This window comes from Ammospiza caudacuta, chromosome 12 (assembly GCF_027887145.1).
Source record: "Ammospiza caudacuta isolate bAmmCau1 chromosome 12, bAmmCau1.pri, whole genome shotgun sequence".
Taxonomy (NCBI): domain Eukaryota; kingdom Metazoa; phylum Chordata; class Aves; order Passeriformes; family Passerellidae; genus Ammospiza; species Ammospiza caudacuta.
The window spans coordinates 16791680-16815996 of NC_080604.1; the positions used below are offsets into that span (position 1 = coordinate 16791680).

The 24317-nt window shown below is 44.7% G+C and overlaps 2 protein-coding genes across 3 annotated transcripts in view; one reads left to right on the forward strand and one right to left on the reverse strand.

Moving 5' to 3' along the window:
* The window catches only part of SLC25A26 (solute carrier family 25 member 26), an 81935-nt gene extending 64878 nt beyond the window's left edge, over window positions 1-17057 (forward strand). For both annotated transcript variants that reach the window (XM_058813002.1, XM_058813003.1), the window contains 4 exons: window positions 2564-2633; window positions 10203-10267; window positions 11598-11671; window positions 16293-17057. In XM_058813002.1, the coding sequence (XP_058668985.1) occupies window positions 2564-2633; window positions 10203-10267; window positions 11598-11671; window positions 16293-16389 (306 nt within the window). In that variant the 3' untranslated portion in view covers window positions 16390-17057. The remainder of the gene's footprint in view (window positions 1-2563; window positions 2634-10202; window positions 10268-11597; window positions 11672-16292) is intronic.
* Window positions 17058-18904: 1847 nt separating this feature from the next.
* The window catches only part of LRIG1 (leucine rich repeats and immunoglobulin like domains 1), a 93014-nt gene continuing 87601 nt past the window's right edge, over window positions 18905-24317 (reverse strand). The window contains exons 17-18 of the mRNA XM_058812682.1: window positions 23185-23457; window positions 18905-22975 (exon numbers count right to left, since the gene is read on the reverse strand). Coding sequence (XP_058668665.1) covers window positions 22743-22975; window positions 23185-23457 — 506 coding nt within the window. The 3' untranslated portion in view covers window positions 18905-22742. The remainder of the gene's footprint in view (window positions 22976-23184; window positions 23458-24317) is intronic.

Here is a 24317-nt window from a genome sequence, read left to right on the forward strand (position 1 = left end):
TAGTTGGCCCATGGACTATGAGAGAAAACATGTGTGACCTCCAGCACGTCATCCTGGCCCACAGCATCGTGTGGTTAGAAAGAATTTGGACAGGAGTCCTGCCCAGGTCCTCTTGGCCCTGTGACACTTGTTCCTCTTGGCTTCCTCCAGGATCGTGTCCTCGTGCCCCGCTTCCCTCTTGCTCTTCTGCATGTTCAGGTTTGGAGCTCTGGGTGAATCACCGAAATTGGAGATGGAAAGAAACACATGAAGTCATCTCATCCTGCCCTTGCCAGTGCAGGATTATTCCCCACAGTTCAGCCTTGAGTGCCTTCTCCAGTCTATTTTTAAATGACTCAAAGGAGAGGGCTTTCCTCTCCTCCCTGGGGAGGCTGGCTCCGTGGTTCAGTAGACCTCACTGTTGGGGAATTTGCTTCCTGTTCTCCAGCCTCAATTCTCCTTTTCCCTAATTTAATTGAACTGTTCCTGGCTCCACCCTTTTAAAGCATTTTCCATCTTGCATGACTGTTGCAAATACCTGTTGTCAATTTGCAGGCGTAATGGATGGGAGTTCATCACTGTTTGCCTTGCTTGGCAGAGGCTCTTTGTGCAGAGCTGCCCTGGGCAGCCAGGCTTTATCACAAACTAGATTTTAGAGCTACATGCCAAGAAATCAGAACGACCTTTTCCTTCTTCTTCTTTGGACAATGACATTAACATAAAACCCCATCATGACTGAGAATGGGCTGGGCTTCTGGCAAAGCCATGAATGTATTAATGGGCTGGTTTTCCTCTTAGTCCTCCAGCAGCTCTTGCACAGTGCATTTTTACATGGCAGCAGTAACTGCTCTGAGTTCTTTGGCTTAGCTGTAGATGTACAGATGTTTGTAGAATGTGTAAAAAAACCCCAACAATAATTCTGTTTCTATCAAAAGAAAGCTGTGGCTCCAGAAGCTCAGTTTTTAAACCCTGGCTTTCAAGTCAAGGTTTCTTAAGCACCTGAAGTGTTTTGCAGATGGGTGCTGAAGGTGGGATTTATGCTTTGAGAGTACCCAGATGCTCTGGACGGTAGTTTGTCTAGGGGAGTGTGTCCTTCTTCCATCAGGACTGAGTTGCACGAGAACTGTATGTCCAAAGACTGTAAGTTATTCCAGAAAAGCATATTATGGTTTTGAAGAATTATGAATCCCTATTTATTTATTTATGAAATGAAAATCAGTTTCTGCTGTGGGTGATGGCAGAATAGCAGCCCATACCAAAAACACCAGGAAAAGAATGGCTAGCATTAGAGAGGCTGGAACCCCTCTAGTGCTTTCGTACAGCAGAGCTGCAGCTATTTAGCTGTGGCAGGGTACCAAACAACATTGTGGCTGGCCATTGTTGCTTGAACAGTTTGATTTTTAAAACATTCAGCTGAAATATAACCGCCAGCCAAGCTGGAAGGAGCGAGTCACGAGGACAGCATGTTAAATGAAGAGTCAGCAAACGAGAGCAGAGCTCTCCTGCTCCAGTGGGAAGTGGCTGCACTGCAGACCAGGAGCCCAGGAGCAATAATCTCAGCCTAGCACTGCTATCCAGTTGCTTCTAAGAAAATTTTACAGAAGTAATATGACTTTAAAAAGAAGGAGAATGCCACAGCTATAAAATAAAATTGCTGATTTCTCTGCGGTGAGCCTCAGAAGGGCTGTGGATCCCATCCCTTTTTGCTCAGTGCTGATCCTCACATCATAAACCAGAAACCTCTCCTCCAGAGCTTCCAGAGTTGTGTTTCAGGAGATGAGGACGAGGATGGAGCAGGGTGCAGGAGGGGAGAGCACAGTGACTGCAGCTGCCAGGGAAAACCCCCCTGAACAGACACTGCCCTTGGCTGCTGATACTGCCAGGGCTCATCAAATTGTGTGATGTGACTTGAGAGGTGCTTTTGGAAGGCACTGTTCTTGCTGGGGCATTAAAAGCGTGTGCTTAAATGCTGCTGTGAGGAAATGGATGGGAGCAGGGTGTGTGGAGAGGAGGGTGTGTGGTCCCTAACAATGCCAAGTGAAAAACAGAGACACACCTGCTTTGGGGTATAATGGGAGTGATAAGAGTAATTTCTTAATGGTGGGGTTTTTTTGGGGAGTGTGAGGGGAAGGGTTGGTTTAAGAAATGTAGGGGAGCAAACAGGATTTGTGTCTCGTGGAAGCTCATTTTAAATGGGAGCCTTTTGTACATCTGGGCTGAGCTGATATTGGTTCTTGCATGCCGCCCTCGCGCTCAGTGTTTTGCTTTGTGCTGTTTTATCTGCCAAAAAGAAAATAAATTCACAAAATATTTGCAAAGTTGCATGCCCACAGGCTTAAATACATACATATGAATTCCCTGAAAGCAATTTGCTTCAAGCCCTCCTCAGTTCCAGACGTCTTTCTCACTCCATCTGCTTGTTCAAGTACACAAGTTCCTTGGGAAAAATCACTTATTACATCACTCAAAAATGCCACAAAAATAGCTTTTCACTTAAGTTCCCATCCTCAGAGTTAACTCACATGGGGATCAGATAGATTCAAACATTTAATAACTTTTTATTTTCCTTTCTCTTTAAACACAGGATCTCTGGTCATGGAAGCAGGGTCACGTGGTGGATTCTTGGCAGTCAGCAGTCTGTGGAGCTTTTGCAGGTGCAAAGGATTATATGTTATACTGGGAAAGACTAAAGAAGAAAGGGAAAAATGTGCAAATCTATTAAGTATAGCAGAACAACATTCCTTTGTAATTCAAGTTTGTTTAGAAGAAAACGGATCCAGTTGTTGTTTGGAAATGGGAAAGTCAGCAAAGGAAAGAGAAGGAGGAAAAAAAAAAAAGACTCAACCAGGGTGTCTGTTTGAAAGACAACCAATTTGTTTTTGACAAATTTCTGTTATTTAAAAACTGTGGGCCTGTCAGTCAGGCTTTGTGATTATTTCAAAGTTGATTTGTAAAATCCTCATCCAGGAGAAACTGGGTTTGGGTGGGGGTTTGTGCAGCTGTTCGCTCCGAGCGCTTCCCCAGGGGCTGAAGTGATTGCAGAGGCCGTGATTCACCATCCCTGTGACAGCTCTGACAGCCACCTAGATTAACTGGAGGCAGGAGAGCAGAGGGCCAGCACTGCTCAGCCTGGAGGCAAAAGCCTTCTGCAGCAAAAAAAACCCCAGAGCATGAAACATCTGGGCAATCTCCAGACACTACAACAAGAATAAAGGGTGGCAGAATACAATGCTGCACTATTTGTTACAAACAAGCCAGAAGTTAATTGAATTCTTCAGTAGGCTTCTTGCTTGGTTTTAGCCGACTGTACTTGCTTCCAAAAAAAACAAAAAGAGGAAAAAGAAAAATCAATTAATGACTCATCAGTGTAGCTGACAAGTTTGAGGGAGGAGAGATTCAACTGTCCTAATAGAAAAAACAGATTAATAGTAAAGGGATGGATAGCCAGAGCTTTTTCCCCGAGGAGCTAAAATACATTTTAAGATTCCAAACTAGTAACAGAATATGTGGAAAAAATAAATCCTGTTTAAAGAGAAATTATAGCATTTCTTGAAATGGAGATTATCAAAAGCGAAGCTTGTTCTTTGATAACTTACAAACTCGGAGCCATTACATTGCATGTAATTTTTTAAAAAATAAGTTCTGCTAGGGGAAATGAAGTATTAATAGCAGCAGAATTCCACTAGAGACTGAGGATTTGTTTTGGAGGGCACTGAAGCTGCACAGCTGAGGGGAGGCAGCGTGGCTGTGTCTGCACAGGGTTAAGAGATCGGGTGTGTGAGCAGTGAGGGAATGGTTGAGGTAGAACTGATTCCATTCTGGGGCCAAGGGAATATTTTAGGTGACCTCTTGTAGTCTTGTCCAGCTGTATTTTTTCTGTTTATGCTGATGGGAAGGGAGTTTTATTCTTCTTAAGATCCTGCTGTTGGATTTTACACTGACTTCATCAATCAGTGCAAACCAAGTGAGAGCAAATGAAGCAGATCGTTCATTTTAGTTTTGAAACAAATCAAACTAACAGACTAAAAATGCTTTAAAATGCAATCTGTATGTCTGCAGGTGTGAGGGGGCTCATTAATTTAACACTGCTGATTTCTTTACAGTTAGATTGATACAAAAACTGTGTTCAGGCATGTTCAGAGAGCTGGAAAGGTTATCTGATTTACCCAAAGCCTTGCAGAATAATTTCCTGAGGTCAGATTTGGTGCCTCAGTTGAGAATTTAGCCCTGTGCCTCCAGTTCTTTTTCTGTATGTCCTGATTCTGACCAGTCAAAATAAGAGGAGTCTTATTTTGTAGCTCATGCTGTAATTGGTGAGGATAAATGTTCTCTGGGTTACCCTTCCTCCAGCCAGCTTCTCCTTCTTTTTGTCTCCCCATTATTTCTTTTCACCAGCAGCATTGTAATCTTCCTTTCTCATGTGTCCTTTGAGGAGCTGCTTCAAAGCTCAGGAGGTTGAGCTCTTTTGGGATCAGAACCTTCCCCTCTGCCTCCCTCTGAGATATGTTAACAAGCTGGCTCTGATATTGATCTATTCTGGTACTGCATCCATTCTGTTTCACTGAAAATATTTAGCCTTCTTGCTGAGGGGAGGTAGTGGAAAAATAATTTCCTGCATTCTGAACAATGGATTCCAGAGTTAAAAATTATTAACTACCTACATGTAGCTTCAGATGAGGGAAGAAAAGGCCAACCAAACTCTTTATCCCTTTCTCTCAATCCCAAAACAAAAAAAATCTTCACCAGTACCCTGTGAATAAAACAAGATGTATGTGTGCATATACAAGTGATTTTAAATCACTGTGTTATTGTCCTTAAAAGAAGAATGTTATCCATAAAACAAACTTTGCACACAGATATGCCCTCAAATGCCACCATGGTGGTGGTGGGATGGTGAAATCACACAGACAGGCTTTTCTCCTGTGTTCTTTGCTTGAATTCAATACTTTCTAAAAATATGTTAGAGGTCCTGAGGGGCAGGGTAATAAGCTGAAAGAAACAGAAAGAAAAGTCCTGTTTAGCTTCCCTTTATGGCACATATGTGCGTGTGTCTGTATGAGTTGGTTATAACTGTTTGGTGAAGACAGAACCAAGAACAACAATCTGTTGAATTCCATCCCCAGTGCCTGTGAAATGGCAGCAGTTTCAGCCCTCATGTGTAAAATGGATGTATGTGATCCATGGGCTTTTTATGGAAATGTAAATGGCCTGAACATAAATATCAGAGATTTGGAATCCTCTCTGACTCATCTGTTAATAATTTAATCCCTCAAGGCCTTGTCCAGCTTTGTCATCATCTTTGGTGTCTTAACAGAGATGTTTGGAGTATTTGGGGAGTGGGAAAAGGTGATACCTGAGCAGAAGAACCCAAGGGTAGATCTAAATGAGATTTTAAGCCTGAGGTTGTGTTTGAACCAAACCTTTCCTCTGCACCACCCCAGCCCTGCAGAGTGCCAAGGCAGGCTGTCCCAGGAGAGCTGCTGGGCTTCCTGTGTTCTCCATGCAAGGGACAGTGGCAAGGAGATCCTGCCACTGGGTATTAGCTGTTGGAAGAGAAAAGCACTGCCCTGGAGCATCGAGGTGATCCCCAGCTTGTCAGAGAACCTGAATATCCATTTAATGTGACTGCAAATTGCCTTCTTTCTCACTGCCATAAGAAGAAGTGTGGCTGAACATTAATAATTAATGCTCTGTGGTAATAAAGTCACCAGGAATGGAGGTGCAAGTCCAGTGAGTCATAATGCACTAAGGAGAGCTTTTTGCACATGAACAGGGAGGATTTCCCATCACTTTTGTTTTGATCTAATCGGCTCTGACAAGATTACACACTGTGTCTAAAAGCCTCTTTAACTCTATAGCTCTGAATAAATTTTTGAGTAGTTCTCAAGATTTCCCTGCAGAGTCTGCCTGGAACATGCTCCTAGCCCTGAATTGGTTAAATCTCTGGAGGGAGCAGTGCTTTGTCTTGGTATTTCTGCTGAAATCCAAAGAGGTTCTTGGATCACTTTGCTGTACTATAGGCAGGTGTCGTTCCCACACTGATAAAGGACCAGAATAAACTTCCTCTTAAAAAAATTTAACATGATACCAATAAAACAAAAGTTAAAATAAGAGCTTATTGATTGAAGAGTTCTGAAAAATGCCATTTGTGAACTTGGAGATCAGTCAGTGTAAAAGGATGCTGTGAGGTTTAGTGTTGGACCTGAGCCACTCAGTTTTTTAACCCATGTCTTGATTTTGAGACAAATTTCAGGAGAAAACGCCCTGGAATGAACATTTCCTCTAAAGAGAAAGGCTCCAATAATCCCTTTTTGCCAATGAGAGAAATGAATACCAGGGTGAAAGTGAAAAAAACCCTGTTTATTAACAAAAACCAAGGTCCTGGGTAACCTCCAGGTGTCAGTACAGAAAATAAGGAAAAAAGCCAATAGTACAGTTTGACCTGAATCGTTTTTCTTTTCCTAAGATGGGCTAATTCCAACAAGGAACAAATTCCTGTCTCTTGAAATGAGCTTGACCTAGAGAACAGGGCTGGTATTGCAGAAGGGAGAGCAGAGGTCTGGGCCATATGACAGAACTCAGACTCAGGGAGAACCCCTGTAATAGCCAGAAGGATTCCCTGAACCCTGCAGAAGAGGTGAGGAGGAGTTAAAATGGTACAGAAAAGCAAGATGCCAAAACTGAAGGAGAATTTGTCTTTCTCCCTTCATAGGATTTTGTTTGAGGATTGTGCCTAAGTACCTGAGAAACATTTTCCTGTAGCAGCAAATTCTACAGGCTGTGAGAACCTAGGGTTATGTATTGTTCCCAGGTGAAGTATTTCCCTCAGTTCTGATGCTTTTATTTGTGTATGACAGCTAAAATGGTATAAAATGCCACCAGCAACCTAGAGGAATATTTTAAGTCTTCAGGTCTTTTTATTCTTATTGCCAAATAAAGGTAAATCATGCTCTGCAGATGTCTGTCACCAGCACTTCCATCAAGGGCTGGTCATTGGGAAGGTGTGAGTAGCAGGGGGATTTTCTGTTTAACACCCTGCCTTGGTAAAGTGTGAATATACAGTGACCATTGTAACTTCTTGGGAGATGGGTGATGAATTTTCCACTACTGCATGAAGGTTTATTTTCCCAGTAGAGGAATTTGCTCAGCTAGAAGTATAAATGAGCCAAGAGCCTTCTCTCATGTGAAAATCCATCTTTAAGCCTACTTGCTGAGCCCAAGTCATCCCCAGCTCTGTCTAGGGAAGGGAGAGAGGAGCCTTGAGTTGGTGAGTGAGTCTGGACACGACTGCCTGCAAAGGTGCCCTGTTCTCCATCAGCTCTGCAGAGAAATCCCATCCCAGGATGATTTAGGAGTGGGAGGCTCCATGTGTCTCAGCCTTTCTTGTCCACATTGAACTCTGATGCTTTTCCTGGTTGCTGATTAGTGGAGCAGGCTCCAGCCTCGTGTGGCAGCTCTTGGTAAATTCAGTGACAGCAGGAATTGAATGATTATTACATAATTAAGTGATTTAAAGATCTGTTGGGCCCTATTGTGGATTAGTGCAGTGCCCAGCTCTCCTATTTTCAATGAATAGACTGCCTTTTACAGTTTGTGTCTGTTGTATCAATCTTCTGATTGGAAGCAGTCAAGTTTTAAGTTCCTTTATTCTCTTCCTGGATACCTGTGTACTCAGTTTAAGAGGTCAATCTAAAATTATCTTGGACATTTAGAGTTAAGGCTGGAGAACATTCATTTTGTCAGACTCTCTGCCTTCAATAAAGAGCAGTCCCCAACAAATGCTAGCTTTAATCTCATGTTTTTGTCAAGCATATACAAACTTGCTTTTAATTTAGCTGCTATCCTGCTGCTTGTTGTGCTTATGAAGCTTTTTATTGTTGCTGTTGCCATTCTGAACTGATTGGTAAATCTGTACCAAATACTTCCCAGTGATGGAAAAAGAAACATTGAAATGTTAATAACGAAAGAGTAGGGAAGATCCAGATGTCAGCTGGGGAAAAAATGAAAACCAATCAGCCTTGATTAAACTTTTCAGATAAGAATTTGGGAACATCATGTCAGGATAAATTGTGTTTGTTCTAACCCGTCCATCAGCCAAGACTGAAGCTGCTGCCAATAAGAAACTCTCAGGAGTAAATGCATTTAAAAAGTTACAGGAATCTGATAAGAGATGTAAGTAAGTCCGACTAAAGTGTTGCCATCAGAGCTGGGTGATGCTTTGAGATTTTTTTGCTTGATACAGGCCTGACAGCCATGTGGTTCACTGTTTAATTTTAGCTTGGTCTGTGGGCAAAGGAAGGCCTTCTACATCCAGACTTGTAAAGCCACTATTTTCCATGGAGATTATTTTTACCATTCTAAAAATACATTGCTGACATGAGTACCGAAGTTTCTATCCGGACCATTCTCGAAGCCTTTCGGTCACTTACACAAAAACTGGCTCACAATAAAAAGATTTTCTGACCTTAAAGAAGGTCCAAGAATGGACTGGAATTTGGTTTAACTTGCTCATAGTTTCTGCTTTGTCTTGTTGAATACACAGCCCATTTTTCTGCTTGTTAGTGAGGTATCACTGCTAGAAAGCTTCCGGCAGAGTGAACCACGTGGGCCAACCCAATGGGAGTGGAGCTGCTCCCAAAACCAGGCATTTGGGGCTGCTCACTGACTCCACTTTCCTGCTAATCTTGTTTGAGATCCAGGGCACTGCACATGTGCCTCACTGCATCTCCTGAACTGTCATGGGACATGCCTTAATTAGCTGTAAGAAGTCAAGCAGGGTGCCAGCTGGCCCAGCCTGCTCTGTCATAAAACAGGGGTTTAATATGTTCAAGTTAAGGTGGTTGAGAAAGAGAGATGCAGGTAAAAACACAAGCCAGCAGGGTGATTTATTTTTTTTTCATTACTTTAAAGATTTTAGAAGAAATGCTTTTTTCCCCTTCTCCCATCCCAAGAAAAGAGAGATCAATTTTTCTACATTCCATAAAACTTGGAACAGAAAATAGATTATTTTTAGCTTATTCCCTGGGCACTGTGTAGGCTTCAGTCTTTGGAGTCACTTTGTTCCCGGCTGTAGCAGATACAGGATTTATACAAGCTCCAGAGAAAAGAAAAAATTAGGAGCGAGAAGAAAGATTTCAGAACAAGTTTTTGCTCTCTTTTCTCCTCCCTTTCTTCCCCTTTAATTCTTCACTTACTGCTGCTCCTGCATTTTAGAAGTTTCCTTCACTTTGGCTCTTCCTCAGCATGAATTACTCTCTTGAAATATTTTGAACAGATGAGGGAAAGATTAGAATTGATTTTAGGATGGGGAAATAAAGGAAAGGAATAAAATCCTGGGAGGAACAGCAGCAGAGCTGGTCCCTAGATAATACAGGAGGCCAGGCTGTGGTAACGGTTAAAATACAGAGCCAGACACACACGTTTGGGGCCAGACATGCAGATGGATAAGCTGAAGATTTCTGGCTGTCAGGAGGAAAGCCACAGCTGAGCTGGCTGGGGCAAGTGACAGTAATGAGCTCCAAGGGTGAAGTTTGGAGAGAGTCGAGAATAAAAATGCCCCTGAGGGTAAGATGGCACTTGTGACAGCAGACTTCTGACAATTTCCTGAGACCCTTGGGCAGCTTCACATTGTTGTTATCCAAAGTGGAGCTGATTTCATCTGCTGGAGATGAGCTCCATCCAAAACAATGACTTGTCTTTTTTCCTTGGAACAGTCCCAGATCCAGTCTGTGTGTATCTATTGAGTAGCCCAAGCATATGTGTTTCAGAGACAGAGCATGATTCTGTCTTGCCAGCATTTAAATGGTCAGGCTTTAATTCTCCAGGCAGAACACAGTGTGGCTGGTTTATTTCCTATCTCTGCAAATGAGTAAGCAGTTTTTTCCTTCCAAACTTGCTGTAGATGTTGGAGGTGGAATCTGTTATCCTTACAACCTTCCTGTGTTCATGTATGTACAGAGTACAGAACAAAAAGACAGCAATGTCCCTGGGGATGTTTGGATTTACAGTTTAGCAGCAGAGAGCTGTTTTCTAGAGTCAATATCAGTAACAAAAGGTCTGTGTCCAGGCCTTGGGCAGACGTACCTGGGCTCTGACGTGAGGGAACGTGCTGTAGGCATTAATAACAGAGCAGTGTTGACCACAGCCCTGGGAATTATAGGCAGTGTGGCATTCATATTCACACAACAATGTCTCACTTGTGCCTGGTGTTTTAATTTTCTCAGGTGGATTTGCAGCTGCAGTCACCACCCCGCTCGACGTAGCAAAGACAAGAATTATGTTGGCAAAGGTAAGAGGGAGGGAGGGGAGGAGGCCACCAGACAGGCCAGGGGATGGCCTGGGCTTTCCAGGGCTTCTGTAGGTCCTTACAGAATGAAATCCAGCCCCTATTAATAATCATTTCTGCTCCTGTCCTGGAAGGCAGGAGTAGATGTGAACAGGCACTGCATGCAGAGCTAATGAAATTGTTGTGTTCCTTTCCTTGAATGCTTCTCTGGTCCCTTCCCAAGGGAGCTGTCTGAAACAGACCTGGGCTTGTGCTCAGCCTCCAGGCTCTCATGCAGTGTCTTTAGGAGAAAAGCCTTGCAGAGTCAGAGTTAACCCAAAGTTAAACTGCCCATCAGGGATTCATTCTGCTGTTTTGGTATGTCTGTATGTATTTTCTGGTGCTGGATTTTCTGTTGTAAAATGTTAACTATAGAGATTGTGATGGCCAACATCAGCCAACCAGGGCAGGAGGAAGATTGCTTATAAAATCAGCAAGTTTAATAAGTTTAGAAATTTCTGGTGAGTCTGGTGTTCCCATCATCATCTCACTGAGCCAGGGCAGAGCTGAGAGCCACCAAGCTAAGGGCCCTCAGCTCCTAAAGCCTCTCCCAGCCCTGAAAAGAGCTGCTGTGCTGGTGAAGAATGGGCATTCTGGAGTTTCTGTGGGTGTTTTTTACCCTTTTCCTCACATCTCTAAATTTGGGGTGTTTCTTGTTGCTAAAATGCACCTCCCCAGCTGGGTCCCATCTGCTGTGTTATCTGTCACTGCTGGGGTGTGTCTTTGGATAGTGTTGGTGATAAACCTGTAAAAACCGGGTTTTATTTACCTCTGCCTCTCTTCTGAGCAACCAGGGAAAGAAATGAGGGTGCTTTGAGACCATTCAGTTTCTATTGATCATTTCACATTAACGAGGTCACACATGGAATTAAAGTGTCTCTAGTCCTGCTGTTTGTCAAGACAATTTTCACATGCAGTACACTACTCAGGGTTTTTTTATTCCTTTAAAGCTAAAGGAGCAGCAAAGTCACTTGGTGCTTTGAGAAAGTTTTTATTAATGTCTAATTGCAGTGTCAGCTGCTGGATGCAGAGCTGAGTGTAGTGCAGAAGGAACTGCCTGCCCAGTTCTGAACTAACCAGCTCTGGGACCTTGATTGTTTTGTTCTCCTGTGTCTCTGCTTCACTTTCTGTCCTTTTTTCCATTCCTGTAGGTGAGGAGCTTTTCCTGTGCCTGGGGTGAGGAGGTTATGGGGATGTCTGTAATTCCTGTCATGCAGCACTAACGAGGGGCAGGAGCCCAGTAAATCACTGAACCTCTGCCAACATTTCCCATCTCTCTCTCTCTGTGCTGCAGGCTGGTTCCAGCAATGCCAGGGGGAATGTCCTGGCTGCCCTTGGTGGCATCTGGAGGACAGAAGGCCTGTCAGGGTAAGGACGTGCTGCACCTCAGGGGTTGTGCTGTCTGTTGGTTTAGGGGCTGTGAGAGGATGGGCTGGGCTCTGTTTCTGTTTAAATACTGGAGTACAGAGAAGCATTTTGATTGCTGCACACCTGGGCAGGGAGCAGCAGTGGGGTGGCCAAGAACAAATCCCTCAGGGAGGCTGAGTGTCCTCACCTTAGCCCTGGCTGGGGCAGTGTCCAGGGAGGAGCACAGAAAAGGGGCTTTGTTGGGAGTGTATCCAACCTCTGAGCCCAGCTCCAGGTGGCAGAGGTGAGGGTGGCTCTGTGTTAATGACCATGATGGACTCCTCCCTGTGAACGTTTGTGATTTGTGTCCATTTAAATTCAGGCACATCTCGTGGCAGGTTCAGCACTTTCATTTGAGGGGTGTGAATCTCCTGTCCTGAGGAGCCAGGGAAGGTCAGCACAGGACCCACAAGCCCCTTCTGGACAGTTTTTCCTCCTCCTGGCAATTTCTTGCAGATTTGAAAGCACCAGCAAGGTGTGCTCTGTTCAATTCCCCATCCTTGTTGTGAAGCACAGTGCGAGCAGCAGTGCCAGTGTGGTGCCAGCAGTGGGATGAGCTGTGAGCTCTGAATCCCCTCTTAGGTCTGGCCCTGAGTGTGTGCCCCCAGATTTTGGCAGTGTGGAACCCATTGCAAAAGTGAAAATTTCCTGAGTACAAAGAGAGGTCTGAACAGCCTCAGAGCAGCTCTGCAGGGCTTTCCTGCTGCACCCGGGGTGCAGAAATGTTCTGGGCTTTCCTCTGACCAGCTGGAAGTCTGAGGTGATGTCCATCCAGTCTCTTTGTCCAGTCCTGAGACAGAGAATTGCTCTCCTGCCCTTGGAGCAATGTAGGAACACACAGTTTTCTGCTAGTGTTTCTAGAGCACTTCGAGGTATCAAAATTATTATTGTTTGTTACTAACACTGCTTCACTTACACCACCTTGTCCTCTTTGAGTGTGTGTCTTATACCAGTAGTTGGCCTCTGAAAGGGAATATGTGTCCTAACTCCTCCAGTCCATGAAGTTCAGCCTGTGCTGCCTTCAGTAGGGCTTGTGTCTCACCTGCCTTTGGCCTGGAAGAGAAACTGAGGGATTTTTCAAAGATTTGGGCTTTTCCCTGTAGTTTTCCCTAGATTTTTAGCCCTGTCACTCCTTCAGGGCACTGTCCTAACCTTTGTTGCCCAGAGCATTGTGCACAACACAGCTTTCTCTGAACATCTGATCTCTGCCTGCCCAGCTAATAAAAGTTCAGCCCTCTTTCTACACATGTGGGAAATAATGCAAAACAAATTGCAGGAAGTTCCTGAGCACTGATTCCAGGAAGGCATCCAGCTGTGCCCCCCAGCAGCACCCAGGGAAGGGATGGGCTGTCTCAGGTTTGCCTCTCAGAGGGGACAAGGTGATGTGGCAGGGGATGAGTTTTGGGCACTGCAGGGCTTGGTGGGCTCTTAAAGCATGTTTGGAAAGGGACTGGGAGAGTGAGGCCATGTCTGCTGCTAGTGGAAGCTCTGAAGGGTGTGAAGAAACAGGGATTATACTAAGGAAATTTCCCCCACCCTCCAGCAGAAAGTAAAAATGTGTGTTTGTGTTCTTTCCAGAGTGTTTCAGCAGTGCCCTTTCCTAAACAACCCAGAATTAAGCTCTGCCCAAAGATAGCACCACTACACCAGGACCAAAGGGAGCACAATTCAGTTGAAATCAGCAGAAGTAAATCAGCAGAAAAATTCAATTGAATTTTCAGTTCACTTTCAGAGGCCAACTACTGATATAAGACACACACTCAAAGAGGACAAGGTGGTGTAAGTGAAGCAGTGTCAGTAAAAATCAGTAATTTTGATACCTCAAAATTGAATTCAATTCAGTTGAAATCAGCAGAAAGCAAAAATGTGTTTTTGTGTTCTTTCCAAGCTATTTCAGCAATGCCCTTTCCTAAACAACCCAGAATTAAACTCTGCCCAAAGATAGCACCAGTGCACCAGGACCAAAGGGAGCACAATTCAGTTGAAATCAAGACAATAAGAGATCTGGAGAAAAAGTAACGTGCAGAGGAGGCCAAGCTGCGTCAGCTGCGAGGAAAAGGAAGAAAGTCTTGGGAAAAATAAACGCAGAGGCTGCCATGCCTGCTGCCAATTATAAATCTATTAATCAAAACCAATAAAAATGTCGGGCTTTTTTGGCCAGCTCCAACATGACATGATTTATGGCTCCTCTAATAAATCTCGTACTTGAAGAGGAGGAATTCTGAGGGCAGAAAGACGCATTGCTTATTGCCACCTTATTAAAAGCAGAGCACCGGGCTCAGCTTCCTGGTCTGCACCTAGTAAATCCCTCTGCTCCACGCCAAGAAATTCCACATCCCTTTCTGTCAAGGGAGAGCCAGGACCGGCAGGGCTTGGGATGGGGATGGGGTGAGTGGATCCGTGAACCTCTTTGCTCTTGCCAGAGGAGTGGAGGAATCATTCACAGGAAAGGTTTGGGGTTTGCATCTTGTCTGATGGCTTTTCTCACAAGGAGATGGTGGTGTTTGGAAGGCATGGATGAAGCTTCGCAATTTCTTGGTGAGAAACAAACACGAGGGTTATAGAATGGTGATGCTGGTGAGGTGACCTGTGTAGAGTGGTGGTGTTGCACCAGGTGTCCTGTTCCTGCCATGAGCTTCCCAGCCAGAGCAGAATTGGCACGTGTGAGGTACTGATTTAATTTTGAAACAACAATCCCTTGACATCGTTTGGTTTTATTTGTTGAAGTGTGGGTTGTGAATCTGGATTTCAGTGGAAAAATACCAGAAGGGCACAAGCCTCAGCAGTAACAGCACATGCACAGGAAAGCCTCTGGTGCTGGGCAGCCCCTCCAGGGAAGGAGACCAGGAAAATTCTCTTTAGGGAGTAGAGAAGGATTCAATCTCTGAGGAATTTCACCTGGCAGCCAAGCAGGGGTAAAAGCCTCCAGCACTGGGCTGCAAGTTACACACAGTGCTTTTATCAGCACTGGGCCCTCTGTGCTGTGTCCAGGCCCTGCCTTGCCCTGTTTCCCAGGGAAGTTGTAGAATCAGCATCCCTGAAGTGTTCAAAACGTGTAACTGTTCTGCTTGGGGACATGGGCTAGTGGTGGGCTTGGTAGTGCTGGCTTATTTTGGGCTTGTCCTTTTCCAGCCTGAATGATTCAGTGATCCAAAGGGTAACTGCAGGGGTCCTGTTAGGAGCTGAGGAGTGGCAGAGCGCCAGGTGAAATCTGCAGACACAGACCAAATGCAGCTGGACAGCAGATCCCTGCCCAGCAGAGCAGCTTCTGATGGGGCCAGCAGAAATAAACCCAATTTATCTCCTCTGCTGGTGGAGGTAGGCATGGTCCAGAGTATCAGACCTGCCACAGAGCTCTGCTCTCTGCATCTGGGACCTCCCTGCAGCTGTTGAGCTCTGTCCTCATGCAGAGGGGGAGCCCATGGGGAAGGATGGACTGGCAGGTGGGAACAGGAGACTGGGAGAAGCAGGGCCAGGATTCTTGGAAGTGATGGTTGGTGATGGGGGTTGCCAGGGATGCAGCTTCTGGGTAACTCAGTTATGGGCCCCTGTTTGTGTAATAGCTGTGTCTCGAGTGGGCTGTTCTGGAAACAAATGTCTGCAGTGTCTGCCCCTGCTCTGTAATGAGCTCCCTAATTCGGGAGGAGAGGGATGCTGTGTGCTGCTCCCTAGGATTTGCCCTATCAGTGCTCTGTCCATACATGCCTTGTACAAATTACTCTGTTTTAAAGCTGTCATTATGGTAATAGGCCCAATTGCTGTCTAGTAAAGCCATAAAATGTTTCCATCTGCCTGTGTGCTCCAGGCTCCTTAGCAGAGCTCATTGCTGCCAGAGGTTTCCCTGCGCAGGGGGAGCAGGGAGCTCCTGAGCAGCCAGGTCTCACCAGGAATCACAGCTTGTCCCCCCTCAGCAGTGCTGGGACAGCCAGGGACAGGATGGATCCCTGTGGAGCTGAGCCAGGCTCAGTGCCAGGGATCTGGAATTGGGGTGGGATGCCAAACAGATTCGAGTTTAATCCTTGCTTGCCACAAGGGAAGCCTGTAATCCTCTGGGAGGATGCACTGGCCTGTCCTGAAGTTGTTGAACCAATTGTGAGTTTGGATGTGTCAAGGAATTGGCTTTGCACGAGTTTCCTGTTAATTTTGAAGAACTGTGCAGATCAGGCAGCTGAAGGGTGGCAGCTGAAGGTGCCACAAATGGAATATTTCTGCTCCCTCACTGTTGTGTGCTCCTGGGAATGAGCCACTCCGTGAGCAGGGCTGGCTGTGCAAGGGGCAGCCCTGAGAGGCTGTGGGGACATTGGGGACAGGCTGTTCCCACCTGTGTGCACTCTTTGTGTCCATGTGCCTGAATTCCCCATCCCAGTGGTCCACAATGGCCTCTGCCTTTTCCTCCTGCACCCGAGGAGTGTGGAGAGGGGTTAAAAACCACAAGCTGTGTTAGGGAAGCCCAGACAGATCCCTGCAGTGAGTAGTGGGGTGGGATTTAGGAAACCAGCAAGGGAGAGTTGTTCTTGGCTCTGCTTCCCGAAGCAGCCCCTGCATCCGCTCCTCTCTCAAAGCTCCTTCCCTCTGCCCTCAGCTTGTTCGCAGGTGTTGTCCCACGGATGGCAGCCATCAGCCTGGGAGGCTTCATCTTCCTGGGGACATACGAGAAGATTCGGCAGCTGCTGCTGTGAGCCAGCCCGAGGAGGAGGAGGAGGAGCGGGAGCGGAGCCTTCCTCCCGCAGCCCTCCCAGCAGCTGTCCCGCAGGCTGAGAGCCACTCTCCCTGCTCGAGAGAAGTAAATCCTCCAATAATCCACTTTCCCAAACGTGAAATTCTCCTGCATGGAAAGTGGGTGAGGTAATTTGGGAGAGTTGTGCCAAAAAAAGTGATGTTTGGGGGGTAAACAGCTAATTATGGTGGCTGCAAAAGGCATTATTAGAACTCCTGCAGGGAAAGTGTTTTGGAAAGCTCTGGCTTGGGGGGCTGAGTGGGGAGGCTGAAATAAAGCAAGTTTTCATCATTCAGTGGCACCTGCCTCGTAACAGGGGAGGGGAAGGGGCTGATAGAGTTACAGCCAACAGCACCGAAAGGATCCTGGCCTGGGAGAGCTCTTTGTCAAAGACAATCATCCATTTGTTTCTGATCCGAGCTGTATTTGTGGAAGTCTATATTCCTGTTTATACCTACAGGTGCTCAGCAAGCATTCCTGTGTGGGAGCCAGTGCAGCTTTATTAATCACACTCATATTTCTGCAGTAAAAGCACAGGCTTGTATTATTTTACAGCTGTGCTTGTGCAGAGGCACGAAGCTCTGCCTTCTTTTGGGCTTCAGCCCTGAAGCTGCAGGAGGATGGAAGTGCTGGGATGGAAACCTGGGAGGTCAAGGCAGGGAGAACATCAGAGTTCTGCTGATGTAGAGGGAGAACAAACACCAGACCAGGTCAGTGTCCTGACACCAGTGACACCAGAGCCCCTGCCCAGAGTGCCTACAGCACAGGCTGGATGTTTTATTATATATAAATATATATAATATATTTTTATATTATATAATAAAACATACATATATATATATATATATATATATATATATAAAATATAGATTATATACTATATTATATATACTATACTATATATTATATATAATGTATATTATATATTATTATATATTATATATAATTATATATAATATATACTATTATATAATATAAAATATAATATATATAAATATAATATATATTATATATAGTATATAGTATATATATTATATATTGTATATAATACATATATTATATAAATATATATTTATATAACATAGTAAAACATATTAGCAGTATTATATATACATATATACTGCTATCCATGACAGAGTAGTAAGACTTTCCAGAGGCCAAAACTTACTGCAGACAAGTAAAACATGCAGAACAAAGGACATAATTCTTAAAAATAATCTTCAATTAAAATAGGGAATTCAGCCAAGTCCTGTATTGGCTGGTTGGTAACGCTGCTCATTAGCATGGCTTGGTGTAGCTGTGCTTCCTGCCACTTTGAGGCTGTCTCTTTTATGACATTCTATAAATACATGTATCACATTCAATTTTAGGGGCTGGGAAAGGAGGGAGATTTATTACTCTGTCTCAAAAATCTATCACATTTCCTATTGAAGATCTTTAAACATAGTGAGGGGGTTAGCACTGCAGTTGATGCATTTAATTACTTGAGCTGTAAATAACCATCTTGATGTCACTGGGTCCAAACGGGGCATTTTTTGTTGTTTTTATTTAATATTGCAGAATCAGTTTTTGTCATCACTTTTTTTAAAATTAAAATTAAAAACCCCAACTAAAACCCAGCCAAAAAATGATTCCCCTTCCTGTGTGCCAGTGGAGCAGCTCTGCACCAAAGGCCAGAGGTACCTGGGAATGGCAGCAGGACACTGACAGTCCCAGCAGGTGGCCAGGGCTGTTCTGCATGCACCACTTTGCCTAATATGGATGAAAAGGACATTTTTAGTTTTGGGACTGCAGGGGGAAAAAATAGACCAAAAAATGCATGGGTTCCCCTATGACTGTTTGCCTTAAGTTTTAGCAATGTTTTAAGTTTACCAAAATTTAATGTGGCCCATTACTAGGATAAAGTGGGAGAACAACTTAAATTTTACACCAGGCACCAGCCTCTTAAAACCTCTCTCAGTTTTAAAAAATTTTAACTCCTAGATGTGTTAAGGAATTTTGAGTATTCTCAGACAGTCTGCTTTATACCCAAAGTGGTAATTTAAAGGGGGAATTAATTTTAATTTTTAAAAAATTTACAGAAGCTAAGATTTTTAGTTAAAGCAGGAATTCACGCTTATCTCCAAAGCTACCTCTGGAATTTCCACCCAGGGTGGGGTTGGGGTTTGGGAACACCAGAGGTGTTCACAACTGCAGCTGGGTGTGCTGCTGTCCTGTTTTTACTTGGACACACACACACACCCCTCATCTGTTCTGTTCTCACTGCCAAAATGGGGGGACTTGCCAGCCACTAAAGCAAGCTGATATATTGGAAATGTATTTCTTACAAGTTCTGTATTGTATTTTTCCATCCAGCCCCAAATTCCACCCCATCCACGTGCCAGGCTGTCAGAGCCCCACAATCTCATGGCCCCATTTCAAGAGCAGGTACTCTGGCAGTTAATCTCCATTTTCATGACAGAAAGACAGCAAAGAGATATAGCAATGGATTAGAATTTTATTTGATTTCCAACTGAAACTCCCAAAAGCTCACTCTCAACAGATCAGCTGTAATATTATAAATGAACCTTTATTAAAGACACTTCAATGCCATTTGTTAGACACTTCAATATCTTACATGTTTTTCAATGTACAACATTGTACCAAATTCTCTAATAAATAAATAAATTTGTACACAAAAGTAATACTTCCTCTTTCACATTGCCTCTTAGAAGCAGCAAATTCACATATTTAGTGGAAGTCATAACATTAGGCAGTTAACTTTATTCAGAACCATTATTTTCAATGTTAACATGGCAAATATGCTTTTGTATCTGCACTGGTGATGACATTTCTGCCAGCAAAGCGAGCCCATCGAATCATTCCCATCTCCCCCACGTCCCTGGTTCCATGAGTTGGCTCTGGAGCACTTCTCCCTTCAGCAAAGGGAAAACTCTGCTCGGTTTATAATTTTCTAACATCCATTTATTTCCTCTGCTCTGAATAAACTTGGCACTCAACATAATTCGCCACCTGTCTCAAAGTGCAAACGTGTCAATAGTCAGGGACTGGGACAGACAGGTACTGGTGAATTATGCCTGGCTTCATGCAGGGGCAGCTGCTGCTCCCCCTGACCCCAGGTCCTTCCCTAACAGGAGATAAGGCTGGGCTGGGTTGGTTGTGATAAACCAAGGGGCAGCTTGCAGCTTTCACTGCCTGAAACCCCCCAGGTGCAGCAGCACTGGGACAGGACCCTCAGTGATGGAGCTAAAGTGACCATGAAGTGTTTCTGCCCTTGTCTCTGCTGCTTGTTCTGAACCACAGTCCTGGCAAAGGTGGATTCCCAGACTCAGCCTCACTGGAACTGGTATTTGAGTTGCTTCTAAGGAAAAAGGTAACAGCACGCCCTCCCACCCATGATAAACCTGCCCCCAAGTAGTCATCACCAGAGTTAGCAACCTCATGTTAGCACAACTCAAATCACAAAGAACTGGGAGTCCTCCATCCACAGGTACCAACAAACACCAACAGAAAGCAACCTTTCTATAAATAAAAAGTGTCATTGTGAAGTCAGAAGTGACAAATATCTGTTTGACTGAGGGGGGCATTTCTTTATATTCCCCCCCCATTAATGGATGAACTTAAAAAAAACCACATAAAAACGTTTGGGATATTTCCATTTAAAAGTCTGTTCAACCATGAATCCACAGTTTTCCTTATAAAATAAATGTATTTCTAACTAGCCCAGAATTGCTACACAAGGCAGCATAACTCACTTGAAGGTGATGTTTTTATATAGAGAGTCTGGCTGTTCAACTACAAAGTGTAATATTGTGTTGCAGGGAAAAAAAAAAGAATTTATTGGATGAATTAGTAATACAGCTGTCCCCTCAGGAGTACAGTTTAGTTTTGTTGTCAAAACAGCTCTATGGTATCAAACCCCCACAGAACAGATGTGGGGTTTGGGTGTGAAAATGCATTACACTGGCACAGGTTATTTATTCTAAGCTGGAAAGGCTGGATTGCTGCACACACCTCAGACAGGTAGAGCTGGGTCCCTTTGGGAGGGGAAGGGCCTGTGGTGAGGGCTGTGGTGCTCAGAGTGTGCACACATGGCAGGTAAAACCTCTGTGATGACGTGTTTGAGAGGTGCACTGGTGTGAGACCACCCCTGGTTTACTGCACCAGTTATTTATTTTGGTAACAACTTCTTCCCAGTCAAAACAGCCTTTTCCTCTGGTTGTTTTGGGGCTCTGCACTGCTGAAGAGTTATTTAGTGTCTCCTGTGTGGTCCACTCTAAAGTCTCACACAGTCACAGCTCGAATACTAATTTTTATGAAGTTTTGAAAAATAATGGAATTCAAGTTCTTCCACCAACAGGAAAATATCAGGTTGCCATGTAATTGCTCACTGCTTTTTTTCTTTATAAATTTCATTTGACACAATTGAAGAGCTCTGTTATTAAATGTGTCAAGTACAATAAATTTCCAAGGGGAAGGAAATTTGTGCTAAAAAATCCAATTGAATCACAGAAAGTCTTGAGTTGGAAGGGACAGTCACAGGATTAACTAGGCTGGAAGAGACCTTTGAGATTATCAAGTCCAACCTATGACCTAACACCACCTGATCATCTAAACCATGGCTAAGTGCCAGATCCAGCCTTTTTTAAAACACATCCAGGCATGGTGACTCCACCATCTCCCTGGGCAGCCCATTCCAATGTCCAGTCACTTTCTGTGATGATTTTTTTTCCTAATGTCCAGCTTAAACTTCCCCTGGCACAGCTTAAGGCTGTATCCTCTAATTCTGTTAGTGGTTGCCTGAGAGAAGAGCCTGACCCCACCTGGCTCCAGCCACATTTTGGGAGTTGTAGAGAGTGAGGAGGGCACCCTGAGCCTCCTTTTCTCCAGGCTGAGCACCCCCAGCTCCCTCAGGTGTTCCTCACAGGGTTTGTGTTCCAAGCCCTTCGCCAGCCTTGTTGCTCTCCTCTGGACAAGCTCCAGCATCTCAACATCCTTCCCAACCTGAGGGGCCAGAGCTGGACACAGCACTCCAGGTGTGCCCTCACCAGGGCCAGGTACAGGGGCAGAATGCCCTCCCTGCTCCTGCTGGCTCATGTTCAGTCAGGTCTCAACCCCCAGGTCCCTTTCTGAAATCTGGCACTGTCCAGCCACTCTGTCCCCAGCCTGTAACACTGCAGGGGTTGTTGTGGCCAAAGTGTAGAACCCAGCATTTGGACTTGTTCAATTTTATGTTGTTGGATTTAGCCCATCTATGCAGCCTGTCCTGACCTTAAAGATGATCTTGTTCCAGCCCTCTGCCATGGGCAGGGAGACCTTTCCTTAGTCCAGGTTGCTCAGAGGTGCAGCCAGCCTGAACACCTGCAGGGATGGGACATCTGCAGCTTCTCTGGCAACCCGTACCAGTGCCTCACCAGCCTCAGAGGGAAGAATTTCAATTTCTTCTGTATCTAACCTAAATTTCCCTTTTTTCAGTTTGAACTCATTACTCCTTAAATCAAAGGCACCAGAAGTGTGTGCAGAACCCCAGGTGGGGCCTCACCTGACTGGAGCAGAGGAGAATCTGCTGCCCACAATGCTCTGGATGCAGGCCAGGGCATGGTTGGATTTCTGGGCTGTGAGCACCCATGGCCAGGGCATGTCCAGCCTCTGATCCACCAAGACCCCAAATCCCTCTCCACAAGGCTGTTCTGGTCACTTTTCCACCCATCCAGTACCTGGGATTGCCCCAACCCCAGTGTACATGGTGTAAAGGAACTTCCACTGAAAAGAGGACAATCCCTTTGGAACAGTCTGGCTTTTAAAAGTTCTGTTTATGCATTTAAGGCACCAGAATTATTTCTCTCACAAAGTTTAACAGCAACCTGATACTGAAAACAATATTGCCAAAATTGTAAAATTTCACTCAGTTTTCCATGCACTAAAGATTAAAATAGCCTCTGTAAAAGATATATATTTTTTTTAATATATATATATTTATATATGAAAACTCTTATGTACACTTGTATCAAATACTTTTTCTCTTTACACAATAATCCCTTGCATTTATGTGCTTCATATGCAAGTTGACTTTTGAACACTTCATACTTCTCAGGGAAGTTTTAAACTATGTACAATCAGATGACGCTCGAACAGGAGTTTGTTCCCCATACAAGCTTGTTTCTCATACCTCAGTTGGTTGCCTTTGCCAGGCCATCAGTTCAAGATTCGAGGTAGAAGTAAGTAGCCTATATACTCTGTGCAAAAAAAAAAAAAAAAAATTTAAAAAAGTAATAGTGTGTTTGTTAACTTGCACGTGGCAGTCAGTCTGTGCTCTCAGTCCAGAGATCTGTTGGGCAGCTTGGGCTCATGAGCGGAGTCGTGGGGCTGGGCTGTGCTGTGGCTGGGCAGGAGAGCCTGCTCCACCTCTGCTTCCCCCTGCAGATCCAGTAGTGCGGGGGATATTTCAGGAAGCACGTTCAGTTGCTTTAATGACCCTCCTGCAGGCGAAGCTCTCACCAAATTAAGGTTGTTAAGCTCTGAAGGCTTTGCTGCTGCCTGTGAAGAGCCTGCAAAAGCCCAAAGGAGCAGCATGGTTAGGTGACGCTGAGCTGCCAAGCACCCCCACCCTCCATTGGCCCCAACCTTAACAATTCTATCCTCTGCCCAAACCAACCCCACCGGTGCCATCCCCAGGCTGAGGGGAGCACTGGGGCTGTGCTCCAGCCCTGCTGGTGGCCCTGGGGATCAGAGGTGACCCCAGGAAGGAAGGACGTACCGTGCGCGCCCTCCGGCCGTATCCTGTCGTGGTTGCTGGGGTACAGGGTCCCGTCTGTCTCCACCCTCCTGCCACTGGCAATGCCGTTGCAGGGCTGGGCATGAAGAAGGCTGGTGCCTGCACCCCTCTTCCTCTGGTGCTCCCTGCTGCTCAGTGCATTGGGGTGGGTGTTCTCCACAGTCTTTAGGGCCTGGCAGTCCTTGGGGTAGGGGTGGACGCTGTCGCTGTCCGTGCTGCCGCTGCACTCCGTGCACACCACGGGCAGCCCGTAGCCTTGGGGGAGGAAGGGAAAACCAGCAGGGTGAGAGGAGCAGCTGGAAGTGGTCAGCACTGGAGGACACAAATCATGGAAGGAAATGGCAGTTCACTGGGGGAATCTCTCACTAAATAACATGGACACTTCATGGTCTTACACAGCGCTATTCCACACCCACCATCACTCAAGGTAGTTCCAATTAACAGCTTTAGTTATTTAGGGATTCATTTGCACTCCAAAGTACTTGTAACTTTCTTTTTTAAAAATAAACTATGCATTTATTTCCTTTTCCTTTCTAATCAGGGTAGAAGTGCAAAGTGGAACTTTACTGTAGCTGTGTTAAAATACCAAGTTATCTTTCTTATTTTTAATATAAGAATTAAGAATTAAATAATTCTTAATTAATTAAGAATTATCTTAATTTTAATATTCTTATTTCCTGTGCTTTACAGGGAGCAGCATCAGCTTGCACTGATATCTCAAGATATGTTATTAATGGTAGTGATATCATTAGATGAGCAGAATTCAAAGCAGCAAAGAGTTTCTAAATGCTCAAAGTTAATTTCCTTAGTGCACTCAACAACTTTCCATTATTAAACTTTACATTAGTTTCTCCTAGAGAGAAAATTTGTTTCATTGGCTGATTTTCTGTGGCTTTTACAATGCAGTGTGAAAACAGAAAGCACATCCTAAAAATAGAAAAGTATGAGTGGAACACCATAGAAATTGGCAAAGAGCAGAGGCAGGTGTAGTGCCCAAAACAACCTTTAAATTTTGAAAATAAATTTAAAAGCTGAGCTTTAAAGTCAACAGCCCTTTTAAAAGAGCATGAAAAAATTTAACACTTTCAGTTTTGAAAGTGCTCTCATAATTTAAG